This window comes from Vipera ursinii (assembly GCF_947247035.1).
Source record: "Vipera ursinii genome assembly, chromosome: 5".
Classification (NCBI taxonomy): Eukaryota; Metazoa; Chordata; class Lepidosauria; order Squamata; family Viperidae; genus Vipera; species Vipera ursinii.
Window position 1 is genome coordinate 10,444,019 of NC_139518.1, and position 15,308 is coordinate 10,459,326.

At 40.4% G+C, this 15,308-nt stretch overlaps 2 protein-coding genes across 5 annotated transcripts in view; one reads left to right on the forward strand and one right to left on the reverse strand.

Annotated features, from left to right (window-relative positions):
* The first annotated feature begins 1,156 nt into the window (after window positions 1–1,156).
* On the forward strand, window positions 1,157–14,877 carry DNAJC19 (DnaJ heat shock protein family (Hsp40) member C19). 3 transcript variants are annotated; one of them, XM_083364071.1, is made up of 8 exons: window positions 1,157–1,288; window positions 7,038–7,089; window positions 8,750–8,823; window positions 9,242–9,318; window positions 10,579–10,649; window positions 10,999–12,109; window positions 12,978–13,944; window positions 14,715–14,877. In XM_083364071.1, exons 1-6 carry the CDS (start codon window positions 1,286–1,288, stop codon window positions 11,067–11,069), a joined length of 348 nt encoding a protein of 115 aa, XP_083220197.1. In that variant the 5' UTR covers window positions 1,157–1,285; the 3' UTR covers window positions 11,070–12,109; window positions 12,978–13,944; window positions 14,715–14,877. The 3 variants fall into 3 exon arrangements, with proteins under 3 accessions (XP_083220197.1, XP_083220198.1, XP_083220199.1); XM_083364072.1 differs by having other exon boundaries at window positions 13,847–13,944; XM_083364073.1 differs by lacking the exon at window positions 12,978–13,944.
* The window catches only part of FXR1 (FMR1 autosomal homolog 1), a 61,553-nt gene continuing 60,245 nt past the window's right edge, over window positions 14,001–15,308 (reverse strand). For both annotated transcript variants that reach the window (XM_083363954.1, XM_083363955.1), the window contains one exon: window positions 14,001–15,026. In XM_083363954.1, the coding sequence (XP_083220080.1) occupies window positions 14,856–15,026 (171 nt within the window). In that variant the 3' untranslated portion in view covers window positions 14,001–14,855. The remainder of the gene's footprint in view (window positions 15,027–15,308) is intronic.

The following is a 15,308-nucleotide window of genomic DNA, read 5'->3' on the forward strand; positions in this document are numbered from 1 at the left end:
TAGTTTAATGAAGAGAAGGACTAGGGGTGACATGATAGCAGTGTTCCAATATCTCAGGGGCTGCCACAAAGAAGAGGGAGTCAAGCTATTCTCCAAAGCGCCTGAAGGCAGGACAAGAAGCAACGGATGGAAACTAGTCAAGGAGAGAAGCAACCTAGAACTAAGGAGAAACTTCCTGACAGTTAGAACAATTAACCAGTGGAACAACCTGTCTCCAGAAGCTGTGAATGCTCCAACACTGGAAGTTTTTAAGAAGAGACTGGACAGCCACTTGTCTGAAATGGTATAGGGTTTCCTGCCTGAGCCAGTGGTTGGACTAGATGACCTCCAAGGTCCCTTCCAACTTTACTATTATGATTATGATTATAACTGTCAGGAAATTTCACCTTAGTTCTAGGTTGGTTTCTCTCCTTGGAGAATTCCCAACCGTTACTTCTTGTTCTGCCTTCGGGTGCTTTGGAGAATAGGTTGACACCGCCCCCCCCCCAAACACACACACACACACACACACCTTCTTTGTGGCATCCCTTCAAATAGCGGAAGACTGCTATTATGTCACACACACACACACACACAGCCAGTCCTTCATTAGCTTAGAACAGGGGTAGGCAACCTCGGCTCTTTTATGACTCATGGACTTCAACTCCCAGAATTCCTCAGTCAGGCATACTGGCTGAGGAATTCTGGGAGTTCAAGTCCATGAGTCATAAAAGGCCCGAGTTTGAAGACCCCTGGCTTAGAACAGGGGTAGGCAACCTCGGCTCTTGTATGACTCATGGACTTCAACTCCCAAAATTCCTCAGTCAGCATAGCTGACTGAGGAATTCTGGGAGTTGAAGTCCATGAGTCATACAAGAGCCGAGGTTGCCTATCCCTGGCTTAGAACAATCCCCATCATTGGGGTTCAGGGGTGTGTGTGTGTGTGTGTGTGTGTGAGGGAAGCGCGAGATGAAGGAAACCTGGTGCAAACACTTGACAAAGCGAGAGCGAGCCGAGCTGTCGCTGTCGCTGCTTCCACTTCCACCCGGGGCCAAGGGCCCCGCGCGCTCGTTCCTCTCTTCGAATTCCGCGCCTGGGTGGGCGGAGCCTGCCGGAGGGGCGGGGTCAGGAGGCGGAAGAGCGCGCGGGCGCTTTACGACTAAGGCCCGCCCTCGGCTTTACGGCAAGGGCGTCGGAGGGGAAGGCGGGAGGGGCGCTCAGCCTCTCCGAGGGCTGGAGGGTCGCGGCTGGCTTTCCCGCCTTTTGCTTTTCTCCTCCCCGAGCGCGTGAAAGGAGCGCGGCAGGCATGGTGAGTGCGTGGGAACGGTGGCTTGACCGTCCTCCTTCACCGGCGGCGGATGGGACGGCCTTCCCCTTCCTGGCGCTCTCCCGCTCTGGGAATCCCGGGCATGGTGGTGGTGGTGCCAGCTGGGGAATCCTGGGGGTTGTAGTCCCAGCACGCTTACCCGGGCGCCGGATGCACAACAACGGAAACAAGCCACCTTTTTCAAGACGGGGTTTGCTTTGCCGGGTGGGAGGAAGGGAGGGTCTGGGAACCCTGACCTCCCCCCCTCCCCAATTGTCAATAGCCACCCTCCCCCTCCAACCCTTGTTTCAGCCTCCTTAGGCCAGGGGTCTTCAAACTTGGCCCTTTTGTGACTTGTGGACTTCAACTCCCAGAATTCCTCAGCCAGCCATGCTGGCTGAGGAATTCTGGGAGTTGAAGTCCACAAGTCACAAAAGGGCCAAGTTTGAACACCCCTGCCTTAGGCTATCGCTGTGATGTTCTCCTTATAGCAGAACCTAAATGGAGCTAAAAAAAAAAGAGGAATTTGGTTGAGAATCATCTGGGGGGGGGGAGAGAGGGGCTGACCTCTCCCTGAGGATATGTTCAGAGCTGTTTAACTACTATTGCCCAGGATTTTTTATTTATTTTTTTATTTTAATTCCATTTAATATCCCGCCCTTCTCCGAAGACTCAGGGCGGCTTACAAGCTTAGCAGTAGCCTTCATTCTATGTATATGCCTGCTTATTAGGGCTTTCACACACACACACACACCCCAAGCGGCATTATTACAAAGTCAGCTTATTGCCCCCAACAATCTGGGTCCTCATTTTACCTACCTGGGAAGGATGGAAGGCTGAGTCAACCTTGAGCCTGGTGGGATGCGAACCTGCACTAATTGCAGGCAGCTGGTGTTACTTAAGGAGGCATCAGCCCACTGCTCCACCAAGGCTTTGCTTTTGAATATGGATTTTGAATATGGATGACTATCCTGGCCTGCTTGTTATCACTGATTCCTGACTCCATGAGGACAATGGTTAGGTTTTTATCCTGCCTTTTACTCTACACCGGGGTAGGCAACCATGGCTCTTTTATGACTCGTGGACTTCAACTCCCAGAATTCCTGAGCCACTGGCTCAGGAATTCTGGGAGTTGAAGTCCACGACTCATAAAAGAGCCAAGATTGCCTACCCCTGCTCTACACATTGAACATACTTAATACTCTTTCCTCCTCCTATTTTCCCTACAATCACCACTAGCTGTGAAATGGGTTGGGCTGAGAGAGAGCAGTTGACTTAAAGTCACCCAGCTGGCTTTCATTGGCTAAGCCTTAGCCAGTGAAAGCCAGCTGGGTGACTTTGGGCCAATCATCAGGGGACTGTGAGTTCTAGTCTCACCTTAGCCACTAAGGTGAGACTAGAACTCACAGTCTCCTGATGATTGGCCCAAAGTTATCCAGCTGGTTTTCATTAGGTAAGGTGAGCCTAGAACTCACAGTCTCCTGGTGATTGGCCCAAAGTCACCCAGCTGGCTTTCTTAGCTAAGGTGGGACTAGAATTCATGGTCGTCTGGTGATTGACCCAATGTTACCTAGCCAGCTTTCTTGCCTAAGGGAGATCTAAAGTTCATAAGTACCTACAGGACCATTTTTTTCCGACTAAATCACCCATTCAGGCTGCCTGGAAAAAGCATTTGGATGCATTCCTTTTCTATGAAGTAAGGTATATAGAGTTCGGCATTGTTGGACCGTCTTCCCTTACACACAAGGTTTGTTCTGTCCATTCCAATGTTACAGAATGGAATAGATTAGTATTGCTCAGCCAGTATTATTACTAAATAATAAATACTGTGGCTAAATAGCAATCACTGGTAGAACCTGAAGGGTAGAATTTATTAATTGCTAAAAATTAAGCCATCTCCAACAGCTGGTAAATTAAACGTCGCTATAGCCACCTTTAGTTATCTTGGCCATAGTGTAAGAATGGCTTGTTATTGCATTTATTTATTTTAAAGTTTTTACTGTCCATCAAAAGACTTAAAAGTTAAAGAAGAGAAGTTCAATATCCATCCACTACTTTTCCCTCAATCTCTTAAGGTTTCCACAGCAACTGCAGTTGTGTTAATCCAGTCATGTCAAACTCCCGGCCTGCAGGCCGGATGCGTCATGCTGAAACCGCGGCCACCCCATTGCTGGCAATGGGGAAAAAGTTGCGATATGCTGCGCGACGTCACGTGACGTCACGAGTTTGACATGTCTGTGTTAATCAGTAACGTTCTCCTATCTCACCTTCAGATGTATGCTTGGCGATACAAGGTTTTCTGTCGGCTTTATATAGACCACAATCTTAAAAGGGTTTTTCCCCTTGGATTTCTGCATATCCTTTAGGAATGTTTCTTTCAACTTCCCAGTCTATTTCATACCCTTGGTTTGTCTTGGGGTGGACTTCAAAATAAGAATACCAAATGTGGGCCACAAAATCTGCTTGCTTCAGGGAGTAAAGAGTATTTTCTATATTTCTTTGCTGTCATTCAATCTGATGACTGTCTGAACTTTGTAGCCGTAACTGAAGCACTAACCAGGTTAAGCCTTAACTAATTTTTCAGCAGCTAGTCAAGGTCAGCTAGGTGCTGCCATCTGCTGGGCTATTAACCAAAACTTAGTTAATTCACAGTTACTGTGTCAAAAGGTTCTCAGTCATCCAGATAAGAGTTGTCGAAGTTGTGTCATGGCAACTGGACTACTTGTTGGTTCAAAATATTTCATTTCATATCCAAGTAGCTTCTTTAGTCTGGGCAAGTTGGTCAGGGGACCAAATATAACAAGATGGTGGGTTTGTTGTCACTGTGAGTTGTGGTAGTGGGGGCACACAGGGAGGCTCACCCAATCTCAATGTGTATGTGGTTGTACTTTGACAATAAAGGTTCATTCATTCATTTATGTCCTCCAAGGAGGTTTCATTTATCGTGTAGCCGGGATAGGCTCATTAGGTGAGTAGCCAGAGAGTCATTAGGGTAAAGGATTTAAGAGCTGAAACTACTCAACTACTCTCTGCCTACTTACCTAATGAACTTATCCAGATTAGGTAAGAAATGAAACCTCCCCCGAGGACATATATGAGATCCTGCTAACCAATTTGCTCAGACTGAAAAAGCAACTTGGATAAGCAGTGAAATGTTTCAAATCAATAAGAAGTTCAGTTGCCATGACTCAACTTCCAGATCATGGTTGCTGTGCGTAGGTGTGCAAGATTTGGAAGATTGGTAGTGTGAGAACATATTAAAAGTGTATGTTGAAAATATACTACATAATGCGTTTGGTTTCCAATCCCAAGTTTAGTCCCTATGTCCTGTTTGTGAATACCTGGATATCACAGAGTTCTTGGAGAGTCTAGGCCAGGGTTAGGCAACCTTGGCTCTTATGACTTGCGGACTTCAACTCCCAGAATTCCTGAGCCAGCTGGCTCAGGAATTCTGGGAGTTGAAGTCCACGAGTCATAAAAGAGCCAAGGTTGCCTACCCCTGGTCTAGGCAAAGGTGGCATAATTTGAATTACTATAATGTGCTGCACATCTAAGTGATAGATTTGAAAACTATTTTGAACCTCCCATACATAATGTATCCAATTTTCCTCTAGTTGTAGCTCAGATGATATTGTAACAGTGGTCACATCGCATGTATCGGAGTGCTACTGTGATGCCAGGCAGAATTAAAAGTGCTGGCATTAATTTATAGCTTTAAATCTGTAATTCACTTCTTCTTCTTCTTGTGCCACATCCATTATTGAATGTTGGCGATCCTGTTTTTATCAGCCACCCGAAAAAGTGCTGTTGAGTTTTGTCCAAACCAGTCCCTTAGATTTTGAAGCCATATAATTCACTTGGACGCTCTATGGATTGTGCTTTATTCATCTTTGGAAGCGACACTTGCCAATACACTGTATAAAATCTATAAGGTTAGCAGGTGAGGGCACGCAGTCCATCATTCAAGATAAGATGGCTAGCACCATCTCTGGCAGCATTTTAAAAGGGCATTAAAATACATTTTTTCTCTTTGTCTTCCATTTTTAAAATACTACTTTGTTGCTGATAAATATTTGAACTTGCATTTTACTTAAAGTGATTGTTTTAAAATTATTTAAATGCCAGAGTTCTTTATAATTGAATACTGAATTTTACTATTTTATATTTCCAAATATTTTGGAGAAACTATGCTCTTGAAAAAGTGGGTAAAGTATATTAAACAAAATTCAGGCCTGTCATGTGCTAGATACAATAGAGTATTTGGTATTAGCCAAAATCTTTTAAGAGTAAAATTCAAGGCCCCAAACTGATTGCATTTGCACAGCTCCCAAAGTTATTCTATTTTACCCTTACTGAAAAGAACTAGACGCTACATACATAAAATCTATTGAAATAATGGAACTTCATCCTACTAACTTTTAGATATAAATTATTTCCCATTTATGACCTTTGGGTAGCTGCAGGAAAGCCGTTTTCTGCTGTGCTATAATACTTGATAAAAAAAACTACAGTGATATAATCTTAGCAATGTTGCTTATCATTTCTTATATATTTCAAATATAGGTTATTAACTCACATGAGTAATAAGCATTTCCCATGAGACTGCTTAAACATATAAATAATAACTACCAGTGGAACTTTTATGGCTTAAAATTAATAACCTTGATTGCTCGTTGGTATTATTTTGGAAAAGATAACATAAAATCGTTTATATGTATACAGTGAAAGAACTGTGGAAAGTATGTTCTTAAGTCTGAGTTTCTTAATTCATGAATTATTGATAGCTGAAATTTAATGAGTATATTGTCAAATATCAGTGACAAGAAATAAACAAAAATCTTCCTAGGAATTTTTTTTAAATGCTATTGTATCCAGTTGGAATAAAAATAATTCTTAAGATTTCTTAGAACCTTTAAGAGAGGAATTTCTTATACATATGCAGTTATTTTAATAAAGGTAAAGGTTCCCCCGCACATGTGTGCTAGTCGTTTCCAAGTCTAGGGGCCGGTGCTCATCTCCGTTTCAAAGCCAAAGAGCCAGCGCTTGTCCGAGGACGTCTCTGTGGTCATGTGACCGGCATGACTAGACGCCAAAGGCGCACAGAACGCTGTTACCTTCCCACCGTAGTGGTCCCTATTTTTCTACTTGCATTTTTTATGTGCTTTCGAACTGCTAGGTTGGCAGAAGCTGGGACGAGTAACAGGCGCTCACTCTGTTACGCGGCACTCGGGATTCGACCCGCCAAACTGCCGATCTGATCGACAAGCTCAGCATCCTAACCCACTGAGCAATTAAATTGATTGTCTGGCTCTCTGTTACGTTTGCACCCCAGATTTGTTCCAAAGGGTTGGTAGAAGAGAGAAAGTAAAATCCCATTGGTGAAGTTATTCATTACGATACCTATATAAGATAGGAAACTGGCATAATACAAGCTTCTGAATTATAGAATGTCTCTGTCAGTCAGAAAGGAATGAGCGAATATGAAAATGTTTTGTGTCCTAGTTTTAAAAGAAAAGTATTCATGTTTCACTAGCCATATAAATCTAGGTTTCATGATTTCTTCCTTCTTCTTCCCCCTCCCCCCCCCCCTCACACACACACAGACCTCTATAATGTATAAGCAATCACTTGTCTCATATGTTTGGTTACACTTTTATATATTCAGAAAATCTTCACTGATGAGTGTCCAAGCATAATGTTCTGAAGTTAATTTTTTTTCATTTTATGGTATTCCTTTTTTCCTTCCTTTTAGGCTGGTACTATGATTGTAGTTGGCCTGACAATAGCTGCTGCCAGTTATGCAGGTTGGTACTTGGAAAGCTTGCTTTATTTCAGTTTGTGCTAAATATCTATCCTATAATGGATAGTAGTAATACAGTATAGTGTTGGGAAGCACAGGCCTCTACAGGGGTAATTTGGATGGTTTAATAAACAAAGAGACAGTGGTTCGGGCAGATGGCTTCAGTGGCACTATTTCTTGCTGAATATTGCTAATTATGTGATACATTTAATTTCGTATCACATTTGTTATTGTGCTTTTAAGTTTAAAACAGATCTCATAAATGTAGGTTCACATATTGCAGAAAAGACTGATTTGCTAACCATAGTTTGTTGACTGGCTCAACATTTGTTAAGTATGGTTCACATAGCCCAGGGGTGTCAAACTGCCGGCCTATGGGCCGGACGCGTCACCACGAAACCGCGCCCACCCCATTGCCGGCAATGGGGAAAAAGCTCCGATACGTCGCGCGATGTCATGTGACGTCACGAGTTTGACATGCCTGACATAGCCCATACTACATTACAGCTTAATGTAATTTGTACATTGGCTCTGTATGACTTAATCTGTTTGAATTACATTTGTATTATTGGACATAATTCTGCATAGGGCTTGCACATGGAAATTTGGACCAAAATGATTTTAAATATTGTTAACACCTTCACCAGGATGAGGAGTATCATCAACTAAATGCTCTAGTCTAGGGTATTACTTAAATGACAGCAATTTATCAACATGGCAATAAATTGTCGAGCTTCAAAAGAGAGGATGGATTGTCAGTTCATTACCTGCGCTTAATATCCTACATGAAAACACTCAGAATTTGTCATCACATCAGAGGAAGCTGATCCCCAGGTTATCGGACTTCCCAGTCTTGTGCGGTAAAGTCATATTTGGAATGCTGATAAAGTACCGCGAGATTTTTGCAAAATGACCATTATGAAGGGGACAGTCCATTTTTAAAATGTCTACTATGAAAGCTATGGACAGTCACAAAACTTGATAAAAGTAAAAGCATTAATGACACTCATGAAACTTCACTCATCCCACGGACTTGTAGTCTTTTTCAAGACCATTTTTTAAACTGATGTTCCCTGACCCCACACACTTCCCTGGGTTAGGAGTTTCTCTTAAGTCTATCGTAAATATGTTATCCTCTCATTACAATGCTGTCTTTGTATCAATAAATTAGTTAAAACATGATTTTCTGAAAGGAATACCATAGTTAAAGAGCATCTGCCTTGCTCTTTCGTTTCTGCTGCCCAAACCTAACACACAAATGATGCTTTAAGAGATGTGCTGTTTAGTGTCCTTGTGCTTAATTTAGATTTCTTATTGTTGACTTTGTGAAATTCTTAATAGATTGCCTTTTTAAAAATTGCTGTAGTTAAGTTCTAAATCCTTTAGAATAGAATTTGAAATGTGCCGAGCAGAGGGGGAAAAAATAATTGAGCATGGTGAATGCAGCCCTTCCTTGGATTTAGTAACCTGAGTGATGTGTGGGAGGAAAAATAAATTAAATCCTTTCAGTGGGATAGGAAGTACACACACTCTTCAGCCTATTGCAGTAGTAGAAAGCTTGTGTGGAAGCATTACATTTTGTCCTGGGATTGTCTAGTTGCGTCTACAAGTTCTGCAGATCTCACTCTAAATAGCTGAAGTGGAATCTTTCCTTTCCTTCCAAGGTCGCTGTGCGCTGCAAGCAATGAAGCAAATGGAACCACAAGTAAAGCAAACTCTGCAATCTCTGCCAAAAACTGTGAGTTTGTTTTTTTTTCTCAGTATTCTTTTGCAGCAATATTATTTTCTTCTTTGCTTACCATGGGGCATTAGACAGAAACAGTTCAGTACTTAGGATTACGAGATCCCAGATTTGCCCATTCTATGCCTTATGCTTATTGGTATGCAAATGAATTAAAAATATTTGCTGAGTTTTATAGAAATATTTTTGTCTCATGCTAGGAAAAAATGATTATTTAGTTGGTGTGATGAACTAAACCCAGTGGGAAGACATTAAAAGTAAGAAATTGTGTCACCTCTTCTACTTCTTGGCAATGCCGTATGTAATTGGACGATGTATTTTGTTCTATTTGCCACAATTAGGTGATGTGCATCTTTAATTTCTTATTTGTAGCATTGCATAATGCTTTTGTAATAATAATGTATTTTATTTTCAGGCCTTCAGTGGCTATTACAGAGGTGGATTCGAAAGCAAAATGAACAAGCGGGAAGCTGCCTTAATATTAGGAGTGAGGTAAAATTAAAATTAAAAATCACAGGAATATTTCCAGGAAAAACTGCACAAGAAAAGAATGGGAAACATGTTAGTTGGCATGATTTTTGTAGCTATGATTTGAACATAAAAAGTTTTTGGTAATCTTTTTGCATCATATAGGCCAGACATGTCAAACTCACATCACGTGACGTCGCGCAATGTATCGGGACAGTTTTGCCATTGCCGGTAATGGAGTGGGCGTGGCTTCCAGATGACGCATCTGGCCCACGGGCCGGGAGTTTGACACCCCTGATATAGGCTGTAACTCTGATCAGAACATAGCCAATTTTACATTAGTGTTGTTAATGACAGGGTCTCCAAGATAGTGATTGGAGATAGGGTGGATGCCAAGTTTTCAGATCCCTCTAGAATAGCACTAGCAATAGCACTTAGACTTACATAGCACTTAAAGCTGTGATGGCACAGTGGTTAGAATGCAGTATTGCATGCTAACTGCTGACTGTCAGTAGTTTGTTCCTGACTGGCTCAAGGTTGACTCAACCGTCCATCCTTCTGAGGACTGGTAAGATGAGGACCCAGATGGTTGGGGGCAATATGCTGACTCTGTAAACTGCTTAGAGAGTGCTGTGAAGCACTATGAAGCGGTATATAAGTCTAAGTGTTATTGCTATATACTACTTCATAGTGTTTTACAGCACACACTAAGCGGTTTATAGTCAGCATATTGCCCCCAACCAGCTGGTCCTCATTTTACTGACCTCCGAAGGATGGAAGGCTGAATCAACCTTGAGCTGGTCAGGATCGAACTCCTAGCAGTGGGCAGTTAGCCTGCAATACTGCATTTTAACCATGACTCCCTAAAAGTTTGAATGCTGTTTTCTCAGGCAAACAGATTTGTCATATTTGTAATTCACCCAGCCAGTTAGGCAAAGAAGTTCAATAACTGGGTGATGTAATGAAGGATCTATTTTTTTTTTACTATCCTAATAGGACAAACAATGGAGGAGGGGAGGAAATATTTCTATGTGTAATTGCAGAACAATCAGAATAAGCCATTTGTTTTTTGCTATATTATCACAAAAAAAAAAGATTCTGTAGTTTGGAAATATCTCTTAAGGATACTGAAAATTTCAGACTATCCTTCCTCCTCCTAAGTCATTCTGTGAAATGAGGTAGTGAAGTGAAATAGGTGCAATAATCTGGTGTTTTTAATAATAATCTGTCTGATTTTGAATATTTTTCCTAGTTATAAATTATCTAATTAAAAAAAACTGTTAGTCCTACAGCTAACAAAGTAAAAATCAGAGAAGCTCACAGAAGAATCATGCTTTTGAATCATCCTGATAAAGGTAAATCAGAAGATGTTAATATGTTACATGGCTGTCTGTGGGGCTACATGGAAAAAAAATTAAGAATTGAATTTAGGCATTTTCCGTTCTGTTTTCCTAATTTTGTTATTTGAAAGTTGTGCATGCACACAGGGAAAAACTAAAATTTTCTGATAAGCATGGCAAGATATCGTTCCATTACCATTTCTAATGTAAAGGTTTTTGTATGTGGACCATTTTATTATTGAAATGACTAAAATGTTTTATTATTTTGAATATTCAGTTCACTGATTACATATATTTCATTTACCAGAATAATGGCATAATTTCTATATTGTGAACATGACAACCATATTTTCCTCTTTACCAGGTGGGTCTCCTTATGTTGCAGCCAAAATTAATGAAGCTAAGGATTTACTGGAAAGTCAAGCTAAGAAATGAAAACACATCATTGATTTAACAATTAGAATATATTTTCAAAATAACCCAAAGAAAATTGACAAATGAAGCTGTCATACATGCCAAAAGGATATTGTTTTGATGTAGGGCATATCCTTCTCTGTGGTTATTTTCAGAAATTAATGTCAACCACAACTTCTGATGCACTTCTGATGAAGTTCAAGTTTGTACAGAACCAGTTAATCAGATAGTAATATCTGAAATTCAGAGTTATCGTTTTAGATTAAAAAAATTAGCAGGATAAATGTGAACATGAAGATTCTGCTGAAAACACCTTTGAGGCTTAATAATATTTTGAAGTAATTTATTTCTCAGCTGAAAACAGCTGTATTATCATAGAATTATGGTACAGTATTCTTCAAAAGTGATTTTTTTATTACCATGATTGCTGAGCAATAAAATTCTTACAGTATTTCTTTATATGACTGCATAAGTGTTGTTATAGAACAGTCGCTCTCATAAACTGGGCTATAGCTTCCTGCTGACCAAACAGCCATTCATGAATAAGAACCAAGCTGGTAGTCTCCAACTTTCTAATAGAGCTTTCAAAATAAAAAAAATCAATTCCTTCATACTAAGAAAAACTTTTATTTCTGAATAATGGCTGCTGCCTTTGTGAATATTTGAAGAGGATAAACAAAAAGGGAAAGAACTAGGCTTGAAGCTGTCATGGATTTTAAGAATCCAAGTATTAAGTGTTGTGAATAATGTTGTCTCTTCTCTCTGTCTTAGATGTATACTAGAATTTTTCCCTCCCTTTAAATGAGGAAAAAACGGTTCTGTTGGGCTTTTTAATTGATTTTGTGGCGTCTAAAATGCTGTTCTTTGATTTAAGCCTTCTGTAGCTTACAAAACATGTTGCTCAACCTACTCTGGGAGCTGTATGCTTTTTTCAAACTTTTTTTTTTTATCTTGGAGGTTGCCTAATTTGTTACCCAGATCAACTCAAGTTGTGTGATCCAACATTGAATGTAATTAGAGCAGGAAGCTCTTTAGGACAGATCTTGGAATTCTACGTTTCAGTGAGTAGTTTGGGGATTTTTTTATGTGGGACTCTAGTAGGGAAGGGTATGAAGTACTTGGAGATGGCAGATTCATCTAGAGATGATTATATTATTACATTCCACTTTTTAGGCAGAATTCAAGACACAGCATCAACAATCTTAAAATATAAATATAGGAAATTATAGATTTTTTTCCCCCAAGGGGATCTGGAGAAATTTAGGGAAACAGGGCATCTGAGCAATTTTGTCGTCTTCTTGGTACCATATTCCTGTAGTATGGCTATGGTATTTGCCTACCTGTTGAAATATAGGAAGTATCACGACAGAAAATGCGAACGAACTATCTCCAGTAGTTAAGAAGGGTGAAAGTAGACAGAATAGTTCTGTGAAAGAGCACTGAGAACAAGGGGAGAGATATGGCAAGCATTAGGAGAATGGTTGAATATTATACATAAGATCAAGCGATAAAACATTAAACCAGAGATCCCCAATCTTTCCAGCCTGGCGGCCTGGCACAGGAGGGGGGGGTTGAGTGGAAGGAGCATAGCTCCATTTGGGCAAATGGTGCGCTCACCCTCCACTCACACAAATGGAGCTTCACATGCAAGGGGAGGGTGTTTGCACTCGTGGGTAAAGCTCCACTCGCGCGAGTGGTGCGCGTGAAGCTCCGTTCACCTGAATGGAGCTTAGTCTCGGCTCACGTCAGTGGAGCTTCACACACAAGCGCGCTTGTCTGCCGCTTGCGCAAGTGGAACTTCACATGCCCGCGCTTGCCCATTTCTCCTGTGGCCCAGTTTTGAACAAGCCGCGTCCCGGGGGTTGGGGACTCCTGGACTAAACTATATACTGAATCTGGACTTCTTATGTGTCATTCTTTACCCCACAGAAGACAATCCACTTCACGTATGGAAGAGGTTTAACCACATCTTTACTTATAAAGGGATGGGGAGTAGTCTGATTCAGTGAAAATTTGATCAGATCTCTCCATCGAAGCAACTATTTTAATGGACTTGAAGCTGAGCTGAAACTGATGAAGATTAGCTAAAATGACTTTTTTTTGCAGAGAACCTCCATAATTTTAAGATAGCAGAAATTTAATTAGGTGGCAGTAGGCAATTCAGAGTAGGCAGAGCTCAATGGATCATTAGCAGACTGTTTATAGAAATATAATCATTAAAAAAAGTGAGTGTGAATCTTAGAAATCCACTGTTACAAGCATCATTCACAGCTATAGGGAATGCTAAGCAACAAGTATGACCTAAAACAGGGATGTCAAACTGCCAGTCCAGGGGCCAGATGCATCATAGCGAAACTGCGCCCACCCCATTGCCGGCAATAGCAAAAAAGTCACGAAACGGCACATGTCACGTGATGTTGTGAGTTTGACACCCCTAACCTAAAAGCTAAGCTTTTATTAATCTACTGAGAGGCATGGTAAAAGAGGTTCTGTGACTTAGTTCTAATGAAAAAAGAAATTTAAAAATGCAAAATGCATTCTTTGTGCTACATCAGACTCACTCTTGAGATAAAAAGCAGGGGGCTGGACTAGAAGACCTCCAAGGTCCCTCCCAGCTCAGCTTCTCTTCTCTTCTCCTGTACTCTACTCTACTCTAAAATGATAAGTTATGAGATATCTAATTAGAATGCCAGGATTTTTAGGATCAAAAATTTAAATCGGAGAGAATCCAATTGGAAATGGAATTTTATCATTTTTTTCCTAAATTGTCCTATTACTGCTTTCTATGCAATAACCAGCAAAAGGAAAGACTTAGATCTGCAACTAAAATGAGGAACAATGTCGCCAGCTGCATAAACCTTTCAGAAAATGACATTAATATACTTTTCATTCAAAGGTAATGCCTCCATGAGATCTTATTTCCAACCCTTGTATAACAAATTAATAACTAGCAAATGTTTAAGGATCAACCAATGGAAGATCAAGGTTTATTTTTCTACCAGCATACAAAAACATATTGCACATCAAACAACCAAAAATAAAAATACTCTAAGGACTAACATATGTAGTTTATACAGAATAAACTTTCTGGAAATTGATCTTTTCAGTAGTTCTGGTTATCTTAATGGACATGACTAATTCAGAATTAAGTGTTTTAACTAAAGCTATGTTTGATTTTTAAATACTGTACAGTTTAATAAATAAATCAAACAAAGCCTCAATGTAGAACAGTCACTGCCAATGTCACCCAATATCCCTGCAGATTGAGAATTTAATAAATGTATTCCAGTGGTCTGCAGTTTTCCCCACTACATACAGCATTTAAAAAACATGTATTAAAACAGACCAGTTTCCAGACTAAACTAATGGAGAAATTACAATTCAGTGCAAAATATTTTAGACTGCATTTTTTTTCTAGTTTCCCTCAGGTGAAGAAGTGGTTGCATATTATTAAAAATGTAATAAAAGCAGCTAATGCTTTCATAAAGTAGGTTATGTTAGGGATCCCCCCCACATCTGTCATATTTTGAAAACAAAATAACGTTTCCTATAGCCAGCAATTTGTTTTTATTTAAATGTTACATATACTATTCTCAAGGCACATCTGATGATATTTATAACACAGTAGGTGTCAAAGTATGTTCAACATTGGATTTTTTTTTTCAGGATCCCTCCCTGTTGTTTTTCAAAATGGAGGAACTGAAAGTGCGGTGTCAAGACTCGCAATCCATATTCTATCTTTGGCAAGCTTATACAAGCACTATTGTAAAATGTAATGTAAAAGAACTGTAAACTAGGAACTCTTGTTTATGAAACACCATTCAACACAGCTTCTTCCTGTTTATTCCCATCTTCTTGTATAGTACTAGGCTTTTCCTCAGGACTATGCTGCTGCTTGGAAGATTCAGTCCCAGAAACCACTGCCGGGCCATTTACTGCTTTTTCAGAAAGGCCAACCTCTTCAATTACATCTTTCACCTTTTAAAGAAGGAAAAAAAACTTGGGTGAACGAGAAAACTGTGAATCATTAAACCATAATTAATACCCCCCCACACACACACACCCCAATTTCAGAGCACAGAAGGCATTCATTTTAGAGGGATGATTACATGAACGTTTTACACATAATAGTGGATGTTATACTCAGTTATCTACAGTACCTATTGCAGACATGTCAAACACAAGGCCCGGGGGCCGGATCCGGCCCGCAAAGTGGTTTCATGTGGCCCGCGAAGCCATCCTGGAAAGAGTGAGGGAACG